The 21,414-nt window shown below is 33.6% G+C and overlaps 2 protein-coding genes across 8 annotated transcripts in view; one reads left to right on the plus strand and one right to left on the minus strand.

Moving 5' to 3' along the window:
• Positions 1-5,639: 5,639 nt before the first annotated feature.
• On the minus strand, positions 5,640-6,255 carry LOC119073674 (putative ATP synthase subunit f, mitochondrial). The gene is made up of 3 exons (XM_037179280.1): positions 6,115-6,255; positions 5,839-6,054; positions 5,640-5,777 (listed from the first exon to the last, which is right to left on the minus strand). Exons 1-3 carry the CDS (start codon positions 6,191-6,193, stop codon positions 5,749-5,751), a joined length of 324 nt encoding a protein of 107 aa, XP_037035175.1. The 5' UTR covers positions 6,194-6,255; the 3' UTR covers positions 5,640-5,748.
• An 11,670-nt stretch (positions 6,256-17,925) lies between these two features.
• The window catches only part of LOC119073426 (Down syndrome cell adhesion molecule-like protein Dscam2), a 55,968-nt gene continuing 52,479 nt past the window's right edge, over positions 17,926-21,414 (plus strand). For all 7 annotated transcript variants that reach the window (XM_037178881.1, XM_037178882.1, XM_037178887.1 and 4 more), the window contains exon 1: positions 17,926-18,243. In XM_037178881.1, the coding sequence (XP_037034776.1) occupies positions 18,195-18,243 (49 nt within the window). In that variant the 5' untranslated portion in view covers positions 17,926-18,194. The remainder of the gene's footprint in view (positions 18,244-21,414) is intronic.

Below are 21,414 nucleotides of genomic sequence, written 5' to 3' on the forward strand. Positions count from 1 at the left end.
TACTCGACGCGCAGAAAATATGATGTTTTGATATGACAAATTTTTTGAATGAATGAATTTGTCATTTTTCATTTTTAATTAAATTTATTGTTTTGCTAGCTGGCGAAATTTTGTTGTTGGGTGCAAAACTTTGTTGGGAATGAACTGGCGCAATTGAAAATATTTTAATTAGAAATTTGCTGACTAGCTAATCTCACTGAAAAATGTTATGAGTTAATAACAAACAAACGTTGGATAGCTAGAGACAGAGGGGCAGAGGCAAAGGGGCAGTTGGCTAATTATTTACAGATGATAGCAGATTCCGTATCAATATAAGACAAATGATGGAAATGTTACTTAATGTGTGAAGTTTACCGATCCGAGTCGAAGCCAAGTTCCATTGACAAATACGATATTTCGTTCAAAAATATAGGTGAAGTTTACCTGGAATTAATTAAAATTACTTTTTAGAATCATTGAATTATGAAGTCTCGAAAAGTAGAAACTTTTACAAACGGCAAGCGTATTCCGATGGCAAAGTTAAGCCTATAACTTCTTCTGCTTGAGCTTCTAGTGTTTCAATGTCAGCTCCCCACGAAAACGTACCGAAAACGTACCTGATGACATTTCCACTAATTTTCATTTCCATGGGTTGTCGTGAGTCTTAATACAGTCACTGAAGCTAGCACAGCAAACGGTCCGACGTATCTGATGCCTCGTGTGATCAGCCTAGCGTCTTGCTGAGACATTTTTATTTTTTTATTCTATATTTTTCAAGCTTTAATGTTTTATACGTATTTCAAGACGTATTTGTATTGTGCAATTGAATTTGTCCCATGTTTTAAAGTATTCCGCACAAAACAATGGAATGATAATGAATAACTAATGTAAAGGAGTTATTACTCAATCACAAAATTATTCAAATATTGTCGGCTGTATTGCACCACACTACAAAACAAATGGACAACCATAATTACGAGTTCATCCAACATAGACGAAATGCATTGTACATATTAACCTATAATGAAAAAACCATTGAGAATATTCAATGCCGCCTGTTGGTAGAACGACATAAGTAAAACAAGATACTTTTCCTTAACTAGAGGAAACCCATCTGTTGTTCATCAAACGTTCCACCGTTTCAAATAACGACTTTTAAATTTAAATACATGGGTTCTTATGGAGCCCATAAGAGTACATGTAGTTGGTTGCTATAAAAGGCCCTCATCCTCCATGAACATGGGTCAATTGATATTTGAACACAGTAGTGTCAGTACTATAGCATAAGTAAAGAATAATTAATAAAAAAGAACTTATATTTTGTGAAACTAAATAATTATAATAAAGTGTTTGAAAAATTAACAAGTAATTTTTAAAGTTATTTCACTAAGAATAATAAAGGACGAAGTCTACTATCACTCACCAGAGCTCCTCGCGTATTTTTGGGGTTCGATAATAGATAGTTAAAAATTAAGAATAGGATTTTCATCTTTACCAAATGAAATAAAAAATACGGTCGATCCCGACGGCAGGACATATTCATTTTTTATTCTCTGCAAATACCACGTAATTATCCTCTCAGCTAAGGCACACATTTTCTTGCTAAGAAACGTTTCTGTGATAATTACATTTCCATGCATTACATAAGAGCCGACCACTTATGCAGACTTCACAACACAAAGGAGAGCAGAGAAAAATGTTAAGCGAAACATTCAAAAAGTTTGTACCACTCCTTAACTTTTGAAGTTAAAGCTTGCCTTCAATCCCATCGTATTCATATCCTAAAAACGTGAATATTCTCAACAAAATACGTTTTATTCATGAATATGCTATGGATATGCGACTACTTTGCATATAAACCATAAAGTGTATGAAAATTTCATAACAATAATACGTGGATGAATATATATTGCGTATTGCTAGGTGTTATAATGTTTGAGTGTAATCCCGTACTGTACGGAATAAAACTAACCGCTAAGACATCTCGTTGTAATATTACTGAGTATTTCAATTGCGGTTTATTGTTGCATAATATTGCGGAATTTCGTGTTGAATACCATTCTTCTTCAACTGTATGTAATTTTGTGTAGCAGGGTTAGCTGCATACGTAAAGGAACCAAGTGATTGGTTTGTTTTCACAAAGAAAAACTAATTTCGATTTGTCGATCCAATCGCATATACGTTTTACTTTCAAATCAATACGGCCTTCTTTATTACGTCAACGGCTTCATTTGAAAGAGAACATCCAAATAATATTTACGATGTTGACTCGACTATTAAAATAGTCAAATTTAATTACAACTTCAAATATGGCACCCATTCAGCGAACAAAGGCTAATGTAATAAATTTTATCTTCTGAATTTAACCGGCTATTTTCAAATAGGGATTTAATCGCTGGCACACAAACATACAATGAAAACGATTCTCTGAAATTCTTCTAAAAATATTTACTCAATTCGTACAGCTGCTGTGCAATAAAAGTTTAAAATTTATTTATAACTGAAATTGGGTGCACAATTGCCTTAAATATAATGATGAGATGCCAGAAAGCAAAAAATAAAATCGACAATTGTTGTTAATACAACATTTTACACATGAAATGTTGTTGGACGTAATACAAGTACACTTCAAATTGATACATTCAATTCAGTTGAAACGGAATTCTCCATTTATCCTTATAAATTGACACCTCAGTGGTAATTAAAGTCAAAATAAATAAATTTTATGGCTTTTTCTAAGATTTAAAACATTATGTGTAGCAAACAAATACGGAGAACACATCTGGAATTTGTGTACTTACTCTTGGCTCGTTTCACATGGTTGTAAAAACATAATTTTTGTGGTGTCACTTGCTAGGGTTTTCAAAATCAATTCTTCCAATATTCGTCCATCCCTTCGATACACTTTCTTCTAAAACTTTATTTTACCCATCTCCCCAAATTTGAAATAAACCGGAATGTGTTTCGTTCGATTTAACTAAAGTTTACCACATAATAATTAGCTCAGTTAAACCTTTTCGTTTTTTCGCTTTCTTCACAAAATTTTATATTTTCCTTAATGTGCTCCGTTTGTTTTAAGCTTCCAATAAAAATTCAGATTAAATATATAAACGGAAATGTGTTACGGTTCGTAAACTTCTGTTAAGGCACGGTGGTGCACGGATATAAAAATGAAATTGAAATTTCGAGCTTAAAATAGAGCAATAAAAGTTACGAATTACGAGTCATGCGAATTGGGATTGTTAAACAAAATCAAAATAAAAGTCCAAATACTTTAACTGAGTGACTGAGAACAGGTAGTCTGTTAGGCAAATCAAATAATCAAAAAATCAAATAATTTTTTGAGACAATGTTTTAAGATACCCACTGGGCATTGGGCAATCTAATTTTGTGTTGATAATAATGTGCTTATTGGAGAACAATATTTTTTTAAAGAAATTCACGAAGTAAGTGCTCTTCAGTATTTGAAATTTGTTTCAAACGGTGGATGAACGAATAAAAAAGATTGTGTAGTTAGAATATTGAAATAATACAGCGATGACCATGTTAGACTTAGATATGTTGGCAATTGATTTCTTGAATTCAGAAAAACAAGACGATTAAACGTTTCCCATCATTATTAAAGAAACATTTTACACGTTGCTAACAAAAAGAATCATCACAATGTCTGAACCAAAAGATTATACGAAGTATCTAGAGTAAGGAACAGAAGCATCGCATAAACACGCAAAAGTTAATTACCACTACTGTAAAGTATAATCCATACATTTAGTGTCACATAGATAACACCAATTTGCCTAAAACCATAAATCTTACAAAATTTGTATTTAGTGCGAACGATTATGAAAATAAATTATGATCAAATTAGTCACGAAACTGTCTGCTGCAACCTTGTCATGGCATGGAGAATTTCGTTCTTCGCTCCCATTCAACGGACCTAAAATATTACTTATTGTTAAACAAAATTATATTATTCTACACACCAGCTTTCCGAGCATGTAAATGCCGAACATAGAAAAACCCAGACCAAACAAAAACATCCAATTTTCATTTAAGACCAACCCATCAACAGACGAAAAACTTAAATTAGGCAAACACATTTTCCTCTTCTTGTTGGCTAATGAATTGAGCAAAAAACGTAAATTCAATTTCTTGTTATTCAGCATCTTCACCATCTTATTTCCTGGATATTATCGTACAATGACGCAATGTTATAGTTATACATTTAATGGTTTGAAGACCTTGATGGCGAAAAATGTTACCATGAGCAATAAGCTGAAAAGACCTAAGGTAGACAGAGCCATTTTAATGACAAAAGCATAAATGCTGGAAGACACACATTATAATGGCTGTCGTTAAAGTATAGCTCTACGTTTTTCTATGCAGAACAATTTTATTCAGTTTCATTATTCGAGGGCACTGAAGCTGATAATAGTATGATGTATACAGCATCGCATAAAGTAGAATCATTTCATTTCATGAGTGTATGATCTGTTTCGTTTTTATGTTGTAGTATTTGCTAAAGTATGATACATTGATACACCCTTGAGATGTAGCTCGTTTAAGATTCGTTTGCAGAAATAAGACATCGCTTGAGCACAATTATTCATGTTAATAGCCTGCTTACCTTTTAAGCAATCAGTATCACAATATGGTGATGTGACAATGTTTGATTGAATGACTCAATTTTTCAGCTTTAATATTTATATTGCATAATGCAAGGGCATATACGTCCGGATGGACTTCATGGTTTAAATAATGAAATATTTTTGTCTTCTACATTTTCACTGCAACCGTCAAGTGGCTTTTCTTGTTCACAGAATTAAATGATGTCGTAAAAAAAGGGAATCATTTATTTAGCTTGATTTTTTTTTATTTAAAATTCTTTTTTATTCAAAATTTGTTGAACTCTCCTCATTTATTATACACACATATACGGACGGAGAGCCACAGCCATTACCATCATCTATGTCTGTGCCCATTTAATGTATTACGTCTAAAGGAAAAAAAAAGAATTTTCATAAAATTTTAGTATAACAGAAATTTCGTGTACCACCGATACCTACACACATAGCATGATATTATGGCAGCATTTGAAAAAGATTTAAAATATTTTTGCTTTTTATATTTTATTTTATTTTCCTTTTTTTTCGCTGAGTATTTTGTGGTCTTTAATGTTTCTCGCAAACACTAAACACACACCAAACTCACTTCTTTTCTGAATATTGTGTATCCGCCATAAACGGAAACCCGTCAAAATACAAGAGCGAACCGACAACATAATGAAAAAAATTTGTATCCGGTATGTGAATACTTTGCGGTTCAGATGTTTTGCTAAGATTTATAGGTGGGTGCAATGCGGTCTTGTAAAAAAATATTAAATGCAAGCGGAAGAATATATATTTTTTTGTGATCTTTTCATATTTATAAAAGTAAATTCGGTGGAGATACGAGAAAAAAAAAAGAAGAATCAAATATAAAGCACTTAAAGCCTGTGCTTTCGAGACCAAAAAAGATTACATTCTCTCATGCATCAATTCCCGGCGGATTACATTTACCATACGTCACATTGATTTCTTTTTTAAGTTTCATGTGCTTGATTCAAAAGCTTCGTATGAGAAAGTCCTTGTAAGATAAGTAAAAGCTCTTATAGGTTCCGTTGGATTTATTCTGTTTATTCTGTATGGATATATTTATAGTGAAGTGTAAAGACAGTTTATATAGTACTGAAGCAGCAGTGCTTGCAGAAGATGACGCTTCTTTGAGTTTTTAATGATATTTGTAATTGCGGTGGTGCTCTAAAACAATTAATTTCAGTAAGCATAGGCGCTGTAATAACATTAATGACACACGACTTACTAATACTTCCATAATTAATAATATAGCAGAACAAGCAAGATCCACCAATCAGATGAAACAACGGAGCAATACCAGCTCGTCTCGGCATGACGTATTTATGATTCCAACGCCACCACGCACGACTGACCATTGCTACCAATGCATGAGGGCTTTTTTCACGACGAGATAACCAGGCGGCTAATTCGCCTAATTTTACATTGCTGAATGGAATATCACCTGGGAAAAGGCAAGGTTTCATAAATTTTCATTTAAACAAAAAAAGGACTGTTGACTAACGTTTGCCATAGTAACGGGCCGGGTTATACGGTCCATGATGCTTGGCATCGTATTCCGGAGGATAATCACCAAAGCCCATAATTCTTTATTGAAAAGAAAACCTGTCGCAAAATTTCATTTGACGAAATGACAGTTTCTGTAATGGCACGATGTGACCAGTTTCGACATTAGAATGTGTTACTCGATGCTTGACTGTTCCTTGATACAGGAGTGTTACTTGATAGCATAGAGTTTCACTCGAGAGTTGACATAGCGCCGCTGATGTTTATTAGCACCCAAAATATTAAGTACAAGCACTTCGACAAAAACTGAAATCACCACTATGTCAGCCTGCAAGTGTAACTCTATGCGCGAAACTAACTATAAAAATTTCCATCACCCGACTCCACTAGAAAGCAAGGTTGTGTGATACTTGTGAGAAATGTTTTACAGATCGCAAAAATATTCAGAAAATTGTACACGGTGAAGTATCAGAACGATAGAGAAAGATTATAACACGTGAATGCCGTCAACAATATAAATAAAATTGGAAAATGGATATAATGGAACATGTCACAGCATCGACGATATAATATTTTCCACTTAAAGACATGTCTCTGCGTATATCACCCTTTCGGTTGAGTGGTTAGGTTTTTGAATATTTATGAAGGCACACAGCCATACACAGATATATCACATTTCAGAATATTTGATTTGTTGTTTCTCACATTATTTCCATGAAAAACGTGTTCCAATATCGTCGACGATGATTTATGCAAATTTTTTTTTTCGTCAATTGCTTCTCAATATTAATATAAAATTTAAATTATCCGTCATGGACGACTACTCAACGACAAAGTAAACAGAAAAACAAACCCAGGAGTGTTCTGTTTGGGGTTAAAAAAAAAATCAGTAACAAAAAAGCTGCTGTTAATGGATCTAGTAGTTTCGTAGACTGAAGGGCTATCCTACTTTTTGAGAAACGACGATAAAAACAATGATATCTAAATGGTAAACGTTGGCTAAAACTACTGAAACCGTTATTTTGACAAGTATTTTCACACGAGTCGAAACAACAGTTTATAAAGCAAAGTGCTTAGAAACAAGGCTGTATACTTGGGATGATCACGCAGATCACCATTTTATTAGATACGCGGGAACACTTAAAAAAGAATTCATATACAAGTATATACAGCCTTGCTCAGAAACGTTGTTCGGAACTCTTTTTTTGTCAAATGCAAGGGTTGCAGCAGGTACCGAAGGAAAATTAAACAAGACAAATTACAAAGGTCCAAACAATTGAATTATGTAAGTTATTGTACTCAGTCATGGCAATGAAACTCATTTTCTAGGGTTGCAGTGAGTAAACAATATACTCACTGTCTTCCTGGGATTTTTTTTGTTTCGGTGCGCGTGTCGCCTTCGGCTCAAAATACAAACTTCCCACACGCCTCAACAAAAAATGTCCCGGAAAACAGAAATGCAATATAACAAGTGACAATTTTAAAGGGAAAAATAATTATAGTGGTGATGTACTTTTCGTTGTTGATCATCAAATTTCATATAATTATTTTGGAGTAATTATCACCTCAGCTTGTTTACTTCATAGACATCGAGGTATATATTCCTACTTCACCCTTTAATACAAAAAAAAGAACAGTTATAGCACGAAAAACAAGATTTTAAATGGGGAAATTCTTTCGTAGTCTCATTAAAAACTGCCTGAGGTAGCTACAAAGAAAAACTTAAATTCTCTATATTTCTATATACCTAATGTGTGAAAAGATTTTTTTTTCTGCGACTCGACTGAAAATATTTTCTTTTTTCGAGGATGGGCGTGTGTTGAGCATTGCAAATTTCAAGTGCATGTTGCAGCAATGGCTGTTAATGACTGGTACTTGAAAAATATAAAATAAATTCGTTATTTTCATAACGCAGAAATTAACATTTTAGTAGAGATCATGTCTTTTTGGGCATTTTTATATTGACGTAAATTATTTTACTCGCGCTGAAGTGAAAGTTAGTTACCACAGACGATCATCATTATTTGAAGTGCAACGTTTTTGCTACCAGGCAACTTTAAACAATCATCAAGTGGTGAAGATATGGCTCAATTTTTCGAACTATTCAATAAAACATTGGAGTTTCTACTCAAAAGTTTGAGTCATACAAAAAGGTCTACTTTCGTCATTGACATTTCAGGGGTAAAAGAAATTTCTCTCACTCGGTGTTACGATCTATAGAAAATCCTGAAAATTCCTCACGAGTAGTAGGCCAACCATGAACAACAGACAACGGCCGAACGTCAAAAAAGAATGAAACTGAAAAAGCATTCACTTGAAATATGCCGAATCCTGACATTTTGCTAAACCCTAAATGTCAGCCCTTCCAAGTGAGGGCGTTTTAAGAAAAAATTCGCTCTCGCTCATTCTAAATAAATTTATTTATTTGTTCAAAATTCAGACTGTCCAATTTTTTTATAAATTCCTTCAACTGTGTTAATACTTTGCGGTGTACGCAGAATAACAGATAACCAATTAGAAAAGGCTTTTTTTACTAAGTGAAACTCGGAAAATGTGCCATTTCGCACTGATATGTGCGTTGAAACTAATTTCCCAGTGGCTAATGAATAAAATACCTTGCCGTCGGCTCGGGCTGCGATAGCAACTATAACAAACTGCGATAGCAAGAGCTCTTCGCTTTATTGTCGTCGAAACTGTCAATAACAGATGACCGTCAGTTCTACATTAATAATATAGAGATAGAGATGCATAAATGTAAACAATTCAAATTCAAACAATTCCGATAGAAATCAAATGCATTTTCTTATAATGTAAAATACAAACATTTCCATTCTCACAGCTACCGAAACGCTCATGCCTACGAATGTATTAACACAATAAAACATTTTCCGAAGTGTTTTCCCATTTCTCTTATTCAAATATCGGGTACTTCTGAAGTAATTTCATTTTTTTAAAGCAAATATATTATTGCAAAAGTTTTTTCCTTTTAAATCCAATTTTCATATATTACATACGATGCACCTAACCCACCCACACACCGACACACACATACAATAGTGCTTCACATATTCCAGAAAAACTTTTCTCGTTTTCATGTACTACAATGTACCATACAACGTCAATATAGCCAATGGTATTATTTCGCTGCTGTATACGATATATATTCAACGATATTATTATGCCACGGAATACGAAGTTGGTATCGCAACTCTCCTTCAGGTATATATACGTATATGCCTCTCATCATATATTTATCAACTTATTGTATTACACAGATAAAGAACAACTATAAGCGGATGTTTTAAAAATGTACGACATTCGTTTTGAGAAAATGCATTATTTTTATGAAAAGAGAAAGGAAAAAACTTTTTTGAGGTATCTGAAAAGTAATGTTTGTGCATTCATAGACGTATTCGTTGTTGTTGTTGTGTGTGTACTGTATCAAACATTTGAAGAATATTATTTTCCCTTATGCGATGTGATACAGAGGAGAAAAGGATGAATTTCAATTTAAAAAAAAAATTAATAAAAATCAAACAGAAAATTAAAATAATGAAAAAAAAATTAAAAAGTTTCTGAATTTTTTGATGGTTTGCATTTAGCCGACAGTACTTCAGTTGTTATGCTACTATTCTGAATCGTAAAACAGAAGTACACACAGCTGTTGCGTTAATTGCACATTCCGTAATAACACAAAATCTGTAAGAATTATTTTTTCGTCTCTCTTCTTGGTTTCCATAGCGTTCACTAAGAATTCTCCGTTAGTTACACTTGCCGGCATTTACCGTTCTTGTGGCCATTACGGTTCGAGAACGAAAACTTAAAACTGTAAAAAATTCTGCCACTTGAGTATTGAAATTCACAAATGCGAACAATAATATTTTTTTCAAGTTTCCTTTAGAATCACAACCATTGCAATCATTGTGTGTTTCAAATTCGTTCTTATTTCCGTCCAGCGATGTCAATGTCCTCCTGCAAATCGGTAAATAAAACACGACACCACATCATTTATTATACAGAATGAGTTCCGTTTTAATTGTCTGAAATGCATTTCATTCAAATCAAATTTTCAACTACTCCCCAATTTGCAGCAATTTTTCCCATTACAAATTTTTATTTTGTTGCAAATAACCTTCCCTAAATCAATATTGTAATCAAATAGGAAAAAAATATATACAAAATTTCCAGTTCCATGGAGCACAATTTTTCATGATTACAATTGTTTTTGTGCCGATATATTTGCTCTATTCGTATAACCAACTCGTAAATTATAACCATTGTTTTAAAAAAATGCTTCAGTCGAATTTGTACGATATCGAGGACAATTTTTTTTTTCATGTAAAAAAATGGGGTAGTAAAGTGTGTAGATTCTACGAGAGGTAAGGCAATGTTATTTGTTTTATACCACAATTCAACTCAGCTTAAGGTACTTGAATGTTTCGCTTTGTATTTTATACTGTATCATAGAACGGTGAAGTTCGAGTTCGTACTGTTTTTCAATTTACAAAAAAAAATTGAATTGCAGCAATTAAAATATAACGAGTGGTTGATGCTTGGGTTTATATATTACGCCGTACAATAAATACAAGAACTTGAACATCAATACCATGGCATAGTTAGTAGAATAGTCACAGCATATTCAGTCGACAAAGTTATGTACGAACTATATATCTGGTACTACAACCAGTCAGCCAAACATATACTAATCTCGGAAGAAAAGATGTAATTAGACTTAAATAAAAAGCCACTTAAGGACCATAATCGTTCCTGTGGAATAAAATTTAGTTTCTGCTACACAATGAAAGTTAGACGGAGCATCTCTGATGAGACTCGCGCGATACAAAGTACCTTGTTTATTCAAACGAACATCTAATAAGCGATGAGAAATTGTATTTTGATCAAGTTGTTTTGTGCTATAGAAAATAATAAACAATTCCATGCATGTTTGGTATGAACACGTAATATATAGCATCGAAATTAAACACACACAACAGACACACTTTGTGTGGTTGAAAGAGTTCAAAGGTTACGAAAGGAATTTTTGAAAATTAATTAATTAATCACAGCTTTCGAATTGTTTAATTGAATGGTGTTCAGTCAAATCCATTGAATATAATTTGTTAGTGGCAATTGGCAATTATTTTATATGTTACCTGCACTGTACGTGCGTTGCTAACCGGCACACTACATATCACATCGAAATATTGAAGCGTTTGAGCTTTTAAAAATGAGTTGAATGAGAAGAGGTCGATATTATACATAACTTTTTATGAAGCTTTTTATCATCATCAAAACGAATATGCTTTAACATCTTTTTATGACTTTTATGGCACTCTGCACTGCGGATAGAAAACATAATGTGAAATATATGTATGCATTGTGATACCAGACAAGAGTAATCGTTGATTTAGTTTAATAAAAAAAAAACCATCGAAATAAAACGGGATTTTTTGGTCTGTTAATGAGGCTGTCAGAAACAAATATCAAAAATTCAAATTTAAATTTCTCTACGAAAGTGGGACGCATGGTTCGGTAATGATAGCATTAATTTTAATTTTATGAATTTTCATCTACCTATATCTAGTTCATCTGGCCTATATTATTTTTGGCTGAGTGAACTAAAAGGAATGTGGGAATAGCAAATTTGGCAAATACATCCAGATTCATCAGTAAAGTTTTGACCATGTGACCACTTCAAAATGTAGTCCGGACGCTTGCGTCATCCTGTGAGATTCGAGGCTTTAAGATTTTTTGTGAATGGATTCTGATAGAGTATCAAAAGTTGTGGAACTAAATTTTCTTGAGGTCGATGAACCGGTGTTACCGGTAAAATTACCGTTTCAATGTAAAACTAAGAATCGCTATATATCGGGATTAGAAGTGACTTTGTTCACTTTTCGTGACACAAGCGTCTGGACTAATAACGGTAGTTTTTAATTTGTCGCCATCTATCTATCTGTCGAAATGCCTAAATGCACAGCTCTGTTTCTAGTATGAAATTTTCTCGTAAAGATAGGAGTCATGATTTCTTGTTCTGAATAAAAACAGACACACGTGCTAAATGTCAGCAACAAATTGGTGTCAAGTTGAAAATGACTGTAACGTAAAGCATTATGATACAGGGTACGAAATAGTTATTTATGACATCGAGTGCAAAGTATTTTATTAGGATCTAGGTGTATCATAATAACGAGGCCGCAGGTCGTGTGTCATAATACACATCGTGAGCCTAATTAAGTACTTTGCACCGAGATTCATACAATGTTTTATGCCACAGAGGCATCTAGAGTTTGCAAATTTTACATATTATGATGCTGAGTGGCATAAATGTATGAAAATGTCAAATTTTGTGTGTGTCACCGCGTATATGTATCTGTGAGATCTCCCCAGCGTTTACAGCCTGCAATTCGTCGGTAATTGGAGAAGATAAATTTTGAAAACAGGCCACATCTGGATTTTGTAAGTAAAATATTATCAATTATGCAAAGATCAATTTGTGAAATGATCGTTTCCCCTCAGAAATTTTTAGCCCCGTACGAAGTACAAAGGGGCTTAAAGGATTACGATGCCGTGTGTAATTGATGGAATTCGAAGCAGACGGTAAGGGCAAAGTGTTTGCCTATGTTCATAGATAACGAATCCGCAATAAAAATTTTGTCCATCCGTCCGTCCGTCCGTCCGTCCGTCCGTCCGTCTCTCCGTCTGTCCGTCCGTCTGTCACGTCGATATCTTGAGTAAATCAAATCACATTTCAAAATTTTTTTTTCCCTGGAAGATAGGCAGTGAGGCGAAGTTCGAAGATGGGCGATTTTGGGTCGACCCTTTCGGAGCTGGGGCCCAATAAGTAGGGTTGCCATTTTTGAAAATTCGAAAAGAGGACATTTTGTACGAAAAAAGAGGACAAAAAGAGGACGCCTTTTAATTCGAAAAAGAGGACGAAAAGAGGACAAATATAGAGTCTTAGCTCTTTTATTATTCTATGCGGACCAATAGATATTCAAATAATTAGTGAGAAAAGTTAAAATTAAAATTTCATTTGGTTTGAGGCGAATCCGAGGTTTCAGTACCATTTGTAAACATGACCTTTTTTTCCTTTTTTTATAAAAACCTTCATATTCTTCCTTATTTTCCAGAAAAGTGATTCTTTTACTTTTTTTGCTAACTTTACTTGGAGTTCTTGAACTGTAAGCTACAAACATGCACTTATCTCAGAAGAAATTCATAAGTTTTTTTCGATACTCCATTTTTGTTAAGAAGTAAAAATCTAAAAAATAAGAAACGTGTTTCTTAATAATTTACAAATCTAGGCCTGTTCTAGGAACATTTTCTGAAATCTGACTGTTTCTGACCAATGTAGGAAAATTTTCTAAAACCTTTCCGTTTCTCACGAATTTCCTACATTCTGCCTATTTCACACCAATTTAGTTGCATTTTTAAATTGCTGCTAGAATATGTTTCGATTTCAACTTAATTTCGTTTTTTTAATACTCCTGGTTTACTCCTTATTTTATGCATATAAAAACATAAAAATTCCCAATCATAATGCTAAAGCTTCCTGAATTCCTAAATATGGAGTCGAATTTTTGACTGCGAGGACTAGTCAACTATATCATTCGAATGCTGTAGAAACTATGTAGTTTTAGAAATAGCTGCGCAGCGAAATTTTTTCCGTAAAATTTGACCACCAAACTTAACAGAGTTTTGCTAAAATTTAACAATATTTTAGAAAAAAGAGGACAAAAGAGGACGTTGTGTGAAAAAAGTGATGTTCTTAGAATTTTTACAAAAAAGAAGAATTAGACGAAAAAAGAGGACATGTCCTCTAAAAAGAGGACGAATGGCAACCCTACCAATAAGTGCCTAACTGTTTTTCGACGATATCTCCAGACATTTAAGCACTACACTTGTAAGTGATACGTCAAATGAAAGGTATTTACAATACCGATCGACAAAAAAAAGTTTATGAAAATTGGATGACCGACTCGTGAGTTAGACCCCTTGGTGTGAACTAGGTACAGGGCGGCAAGCCGTTTTTGCTTGTAGGTTGGCCAAATTAGAACGTATTTAGATGGATTTTGCTTGATTAGATAGGTATTGACCGTACCAATCAGGGAAAAAAAAGTTTATGAAATTCGATTCACCGGAGCGTGAGCTAGGTCTCTTGGAGTGAGCTTATATGTGGCTACTCGGCCGTACAGTGAAGATGGTGTTTTTTGTTAATATCTCGAGTAAACTTTGACCGAATTTCAAAATTTTTTTTTGTTTGAAAGGTACTAACGAATGTAAAGCAGCCGTACTACTTTCCACCTCCTAACAAAATGGCCGTCGGCCGCCATTTTGGATTTTTGTAAAATCAATATAAATCGGTGAAAATGATACTTACTTAATTTTAGGTCAATTCGAAATTTGTGTTACATTTGAAAGGAACGTCGTACGGGGCTTCGTAATTGCGCTATGCGCAATTTTTAAGACGTACACATTTCATAAGAATTTTACTTTACCGACGTTTACGGGCGCAGTAGGCTTACAGTAAGAGTAGGGCGACGGACGAACTAGGGTCACGTACGCAATTGATGTACGGGTTTGTACGGGGCTCAGTCGCAGCAAACGCTCCGACTGTTCTGACGGCTCGTTTTCTTTAACGTTAGTGCTTTAGCAGTTTATTTGACTCACACCAGATTCGCGATATATTTTACAAAAATTTACCATGTCTGTGAAACATTTATAGTTATTATGATCTTGTCCATCGGCAATCGTTTTTGTACGCCTAAGTTTCACCCATCAAAGTTGGTAATTGTATTTATTATAGCCAGAGCTGAAGCCACCAAATGTTCGAATTCTGATGAAACCATAACCCGATTTAATTGCGAAAAGTGTATGAAACGAAAAAGGATAAATTACACGAACCCAACCTATATACAGATACATGGCAGCACTGTAACAATGAATAGCTATTTCTATAGCTTTTCAACATTCTCCACGGTTGTGTTTATTCAATTATCCACCCACGCGTTTTGTGTTGCACAATTTTCTACAAACTAAAATTATCGAACCATAGTTTACAAAATTTGAGTTGGTTGTGCAGAACTATATACTGAGCGCTGTACGTACACACTACATGTACATACGTACATACATACATGCTCGGAATGGAAAATTTTGTAGTATAGTTAAACGTTAACTAAATCTGACAAATGGATACACACAGGAAATAAAGCTGTTTCATTTGACGTTGAATTTAAGTAATGGACGGAGTTCATGTACGATTTTGTTAACAGTATTTGGATTAGTCGTCGGGTGAATACTGAAATGGCTCTTTATATGGTCGTTGCATAGCCAAGCCAGGGAATATAATAAGAATTCTAGAAAATTTATGGTATCAATTCAGGGATCGGTGGAGTAAGAGGATGATTGCTAGAATGTAAGCGGTTAGCGTTAAATTTTCACTAAACAAATTCCATAACAATAAATAAAATTTTCATAAGCTGGAAGCTTTCGCAATTTAGCTTTTTCCACCTTCATAATTCATAAATACACACAACAACAATTTATCTTTTTCTTCATAACAATATTCATTCCGACCGGCTGCAACTATTTATATGAACGATGGGGGTAGTTGGTGTAGCGTTATAGAAGGTTTTTCTGTACAATACCAATAAAAAGCTCACAATGAATCCCATAAACCACAATTTAAAAAAAATATCCTAATGTCACGTATAAATCAAAATGCCATAAAAAATTATGACAAATTATAAGAAATAAATCTGAAGACATCCGTCTGGCTTTTGTTGGAAAACGTATATTACGAATTACGACGGTCATATAAGTTATATATGGGAACTACACACATTGTTGTGTGAGCATTATATAGTGTTTCCATGTACGAGCTTTGTGCAACGCAACAATTTCATAATGAAAGGCTTTAAGGAGAAGAATAAGAAGTTGATATGGAACAGTGTTCAAGAATATATGGGAAGGTCAGGAATTATCATCAGAGAATTAATTTATGTGCACGCCATGGAGTTAATTTATGTGCATGTTAAGTGTAATAGACAGACGTTTTGTATTATTTTTACAGTAATGTGTTCGTTGTTACTGAGAAACTTTTTTACAATTAAGGAGCTTTCAATATATTTCGCGCAATTTTAAGCGACGTCTCATGTCCTTGTGTCAATCAATGATACTAGCCACCCGTTTGCAAAATATCGTCGTCCGTGCACACTATTATCGATGGTGGCAACTCTCGATATTACAGTGAATATAATACATGTTATTGACCCATTAATAATGAATGGCTTTCATGTTTTCCATTTCGATTATAATCGCAAACAATAAACCTCAATTACGGTTTTACAAAACTTTTAAATTGATCCCATTGTTTATTTTCGCTACCAAAAATTCATCAAAATAAAATCAAACAAACAGCAAAAAAGAATAATATTAACTGAACCCGACCGTACCCCACTTCAAACATATTATTATTAGTGCAAAAAGCAATCGAAAATGTACTCATCTTGGCAATATTCCAATTCAAATATAATATCATTTCGTTTAAAGTATTGTATCAGATGACGACTATTCCGCATCAGTATGTCGAAAATGGAATATGCAAAGGAATACGAAATGAGATTATGTTGCAATCGACAACCAATTTTTATGCATATGACATTGTGTTACATGCCTGCATGTAACAAATATTTTAATGCAGAATTTCCGTGGCATATGGCAAGGTATAAGGTATGTGTTACACAAATTTAAATTCATCCATATGGATGTGCATGGAACGAATCTACCGTCGCAAAAAAAAAAGGTTTTTGTTATTATGTTTTACACGACTGTAAATGTCCTCTTTCATCACGGAAAACAAGTCACCAATTATAATTTGACGCTATATTCATCACTACAATCAGTGGTATACTTGTATATGAACGAACACCACGCAGTGTTCTTGCGATTAATTGGTTTGCTATTATTCTTGTTGTTTTGAATAAATAATTCGAGTTCGAGTTTCATGAATTGTTTGAATGTGGTATGCAAATGTTTAGACAATAATTTGTTATATCGATCGGTGCATATAAATCGATAATTGTCGTCGCATGAAATATCTACTATAAGTATCAAAATTGAGATCGATGCCGAAGTATATGATGACAAGAACGAAACGAATTTGGTATTAGCTGGACTCCTTCAAAAGGGGTATAATGTATCCAAACATACAAAGTGCACAAAATTGTGCTATGCGATTATTCTTCAACGAAGTCCTACCATATTCAGTGCAAAAAGAGAAAACCAAAATCACATTCATGATGGTAATATAAACCCTCTGACACAACGACGAACATCATTAAAAAAAAATCGACCACAAAAATATCGCACCTAAACTCCACACAGTATAAAGTTGCATACAAACTTGCAACCAACTTGTTCATTCCCTTTCTCAACCATTTATTTCTGCAAGTCGGGGAGATAAGCAGACCGTCAATATTACTTTTGCATCCTTAATCATTATGCAAATACTTTTCACACAAATTAAACATGGTGCACGTCGAATGCGGGAATAAAGACCGCAACATTTCAATCTGAGCAATAATAATATTTTATATCAAAAACCACATAGAGGAGAAATCCGTCATTTCACTTCAATCTGAACTTTGCGCAAATGATTGAAAGCATTTCCCCGATAAACAACAATTTCAGCGAAATCGCTGAATTATCAAAGCGCATGACAAACACCCCCTTTCAAAATTAGTGAGAAAGCCATTCACCGAACAATCAGACATAGAGTTTTCAGTTACAGAGTAGACTTTAAATCGACGGGTTCTCGAGACGGAAATGCTACGTATAGTAAATGTAAGGTGGCCAACTTGGAAGGGAAACCGCCAGTGACTGTAAATAATAGGAAAATTGCAATAGATTTTAACGATAAGAAACGACAGTTCTTAATTTAACGAGTAATAATCAAAGACTGATTTTTATGATTGTGGATTCACGGTACATTTCGTTGCAGTGAAGACTTTTGTAGTCTCATTGGTTTCTTTTTAAAATAAAATCAAAATAAATTGTTCCTGTGGTATCACAATGTGGATAATATACCATGGGATTACAGTGCTATTGTGGATTAAAATCGGTAAGTTTATAGTTTTAAAGCACATTTTCTTGGTGATGCGAAATGATAATATCAACCGAAACGATTCGGTTTACTAAGCCAAAAAAATAACGACTTCCAAACCATTTCTATTATATTTTATGAATTTCCTTGAATTGTTTCTTTAATTATGAACCTAAAATATTTATTATGCTCATCAACCATACCTAACTCTTTGATGATAATATAAAATTTATCTCGTCTTATATGTGTCATGAAGAAATGCGTCAAAAATGTTAACATTAATTATATGAAATGGTTTGCCCAAATAGCTTAAGCCCGAAAAATGTATATACGAAATATGTTAGAGTGATAAAATACATCCTCTCTATATAGAGATGATGATGATGAACGAATGTTATCCTTCCTTTCGCACTCAACAACCTTCTGGTACACATAATTAAATTTCGTATATTGTATTGTGTGTACATTTCTTCATCGGTAACCTCGTAGCCTATATTTGCGATCGTTCTTATAACACTTCGCAGCGTATTATACGTACATTTCAACCTTTCAATCCACTAAAGGTTCGTTTAATCTTTGTAAATATAAAGAAGTAAAGGTTCCCATCACAAAAAAAATTGATGTACATTTCGAGCATAATATTATATCTGCTCAAGTTATGGGTGTTTATATATGTGTGTCTTGTCGTACATATACCCAACATCTGAATGTGAATTTCATGTCGGGAAATTCAGAAGCAACTGAATGGGTTCATAAAAGAAGGATATTCGCCAAATTCAATAAATATTTATACATCTTTGATAAGGGCCTCCACTTGTAGCTGTTTTCTGTTTCCCAACTGTAATACATTATGTTTCTTCTCTTCTTTGCAAGTGATGTGTCGATGTGGTGTTTTAGACATTCATTTCATTGAAAATGTCGAAAATGTTCGGTGCGAAGGAATTTTTTTTTCCATTGAAATTCGAATTGGAAGGTTTCGGATAATGTTGTTTTCGGTTTTGGCTTTGATGAAGAGAATAATATTTTTCGGTTTGAATAATATTTTTACAATTGGATTTCGGAATAGACAGCTTGGAGTCTTATTTTTTGAATCTAACGAAATAATTTAATAAATTTGGAAAACGGTCATGTTTTGTGTACGGTTTTCATTATCAGTATGAGACTTGAATATTAGAGAATTCGCAGAAGTATCGATACAAACATTATTTTACTTAACTTCTCTAACGAAAAACTCAAGTTAATCTTTCTGAAACGGCAAACGTATCATTATAAAGTTACTAAAACTGTTTTATCCATTGTTAATAGGAGGTTGGCCTGTAGAGTAGCCACAATTTTTTCAGTACTTCATTATTTACGATCTATTTGTGAAATAACTTCGCTCTGGTAAATATCCAAGAGATCGCTGTGAAGTCGGACATTAGTTTCCAAAGACCATTTTCTCTATCGCCTTTTATTTTATACAAAATCTTTTAGTTCTTCAGTTTACTTCGTCGTCTATTAATAAATCTCTACCGATAACAGATGACTAGCCGTTACCAAAAGGTTAGTATAACATTCTTTTCCGACCTATTTCGACATCGTTAACCACACCAAATGACTATGTTTGTTCATGTTATAACCTACAGCAGGAGCCGGTTACCACCGCTACGACTCTTAATAAAGTTTTAAATCGTTTTGCGGTGTAAGATACCAGTCAAGTGAATCGAGAAAATGAGTTGAGTAATGAACAACATTTAATAAGTTAAAGACGTATTGCAGATCCTTAAATATTCTGTCACATTCGTTCCCATGCAACTGGATCGCTAGTCGGAATTGTTTAGAGTTGTTGTCGACGAAAAGTGATTTTGACTATCCCCTTTGAAAAGTTGAGGGTATTGATGTTTCCGTTTTCAAACCCTACATTGACACACTTCTAGAATTCATAGGAATTTCGGAAAAACGAACATCATCATGAACATCTAAAAGTGCCGCCGTGTTACCTATTAGACCACTTTGTTCCCCACACTCACTCGCACGTATTTTCTGTGAGCATAACTGTAAGCCAAAGATCATTAAAATGCCTAAAAATTAAACTGAAAACTAATTTAAAAATCTTTGACAATGAAAATTCTGTTCAACTTTTCAAAAATTGAAGATTGCTTCTTCTATAGAAAGTTAAGTCTACTTTAGGTACCTCTGTTGTAGGAATTAAGTTTTACATTGTCTATTCAACGAAAATTCCACTTTATATTTCGATGCCATTAAAAATTGTATTTCATCTTATGTTAAGCCACTAATAATCGAAATAAAAGATGTAATTGAGTGTTCTGTATTTCTATACACAATAAAAATCCAATTTAACTTTATTTTCACTTTAATTCAATTTTCATACTTCGAAAGTGTATGGCACTCGAAACGTATTCCATAATTCCATTTACAATTCGACAAGAAAATCAAACGAAATCCACTCACTTTCCTCTTCGACTGCAATGAATTGATTTTGAATTGTTATTCCAAACATCAACAAGGAATCATTTTCAAATTTTTAAGATCCTTCAGCGAATGTATACAACAAAATCGATATAAATAGTTTCCACGAGTGAATAATATATAAATGAGATCTCAAATTTTTATTCATCTTGGTTTTATGGTAGACAAATATGTGATAACATCAAGGGGGAAACTACGCAAGCAAACTCTGTCCCACTTACTTTCATTGGCGTCTTTTGGTGCATCTATTGGCACACTATTTCCTTCTATTGACGTACTATTTCATTCTATTGGTCACCAATGGCAATAATCACCTGTTGCTCGCGCAGTTTGTCCCTCGGATAACATCATAATTTGGCTATACTTTCTCTATATTTCTGCTTACTTAAATCCTCTAAATGAATCGATTTTAACCTGTTACAGATGGCAAGCATATGATCAGTATTATTGTTGGGTCTATTACTTTCATCGATCAAAGTATTTTTAGTTGGTTGATTGCAAATCTTGTACTTCAAATTTTTAACATGTATTTTACTATATAAAGGACCATATTACCCAAAGCTTGTCAATATTTTTGTCATCTTTATCAATAAGAGATGAATAACCGTATGTATCAGGTTAAGAAACCACAATTCCAGATTTTTTTAGAGTTTTCAAAGTCCCGATGTTTCTAATCAATTAAGTGCTTCCCAGTCTATGAAATTCGGGAAATCCTCAATT

Source organism: Bradysia coprophila, unplaced genomic scaffold (genome assembly GCF_014529535.1).
Source record: "Bradysia coprophila strain Holo2 unplaced genomic scaffold, BU_Bcop_v1 contig_138, whole genome shotgun sequence".
In the NCBI taxonomy this organism is placed as follows: domain Eukaryota; kingdom Metazoa; phylum Arthropoda; class Insecta; order Diptera; family Sciaridae; genus Bradysia; species Bradysia coprophila.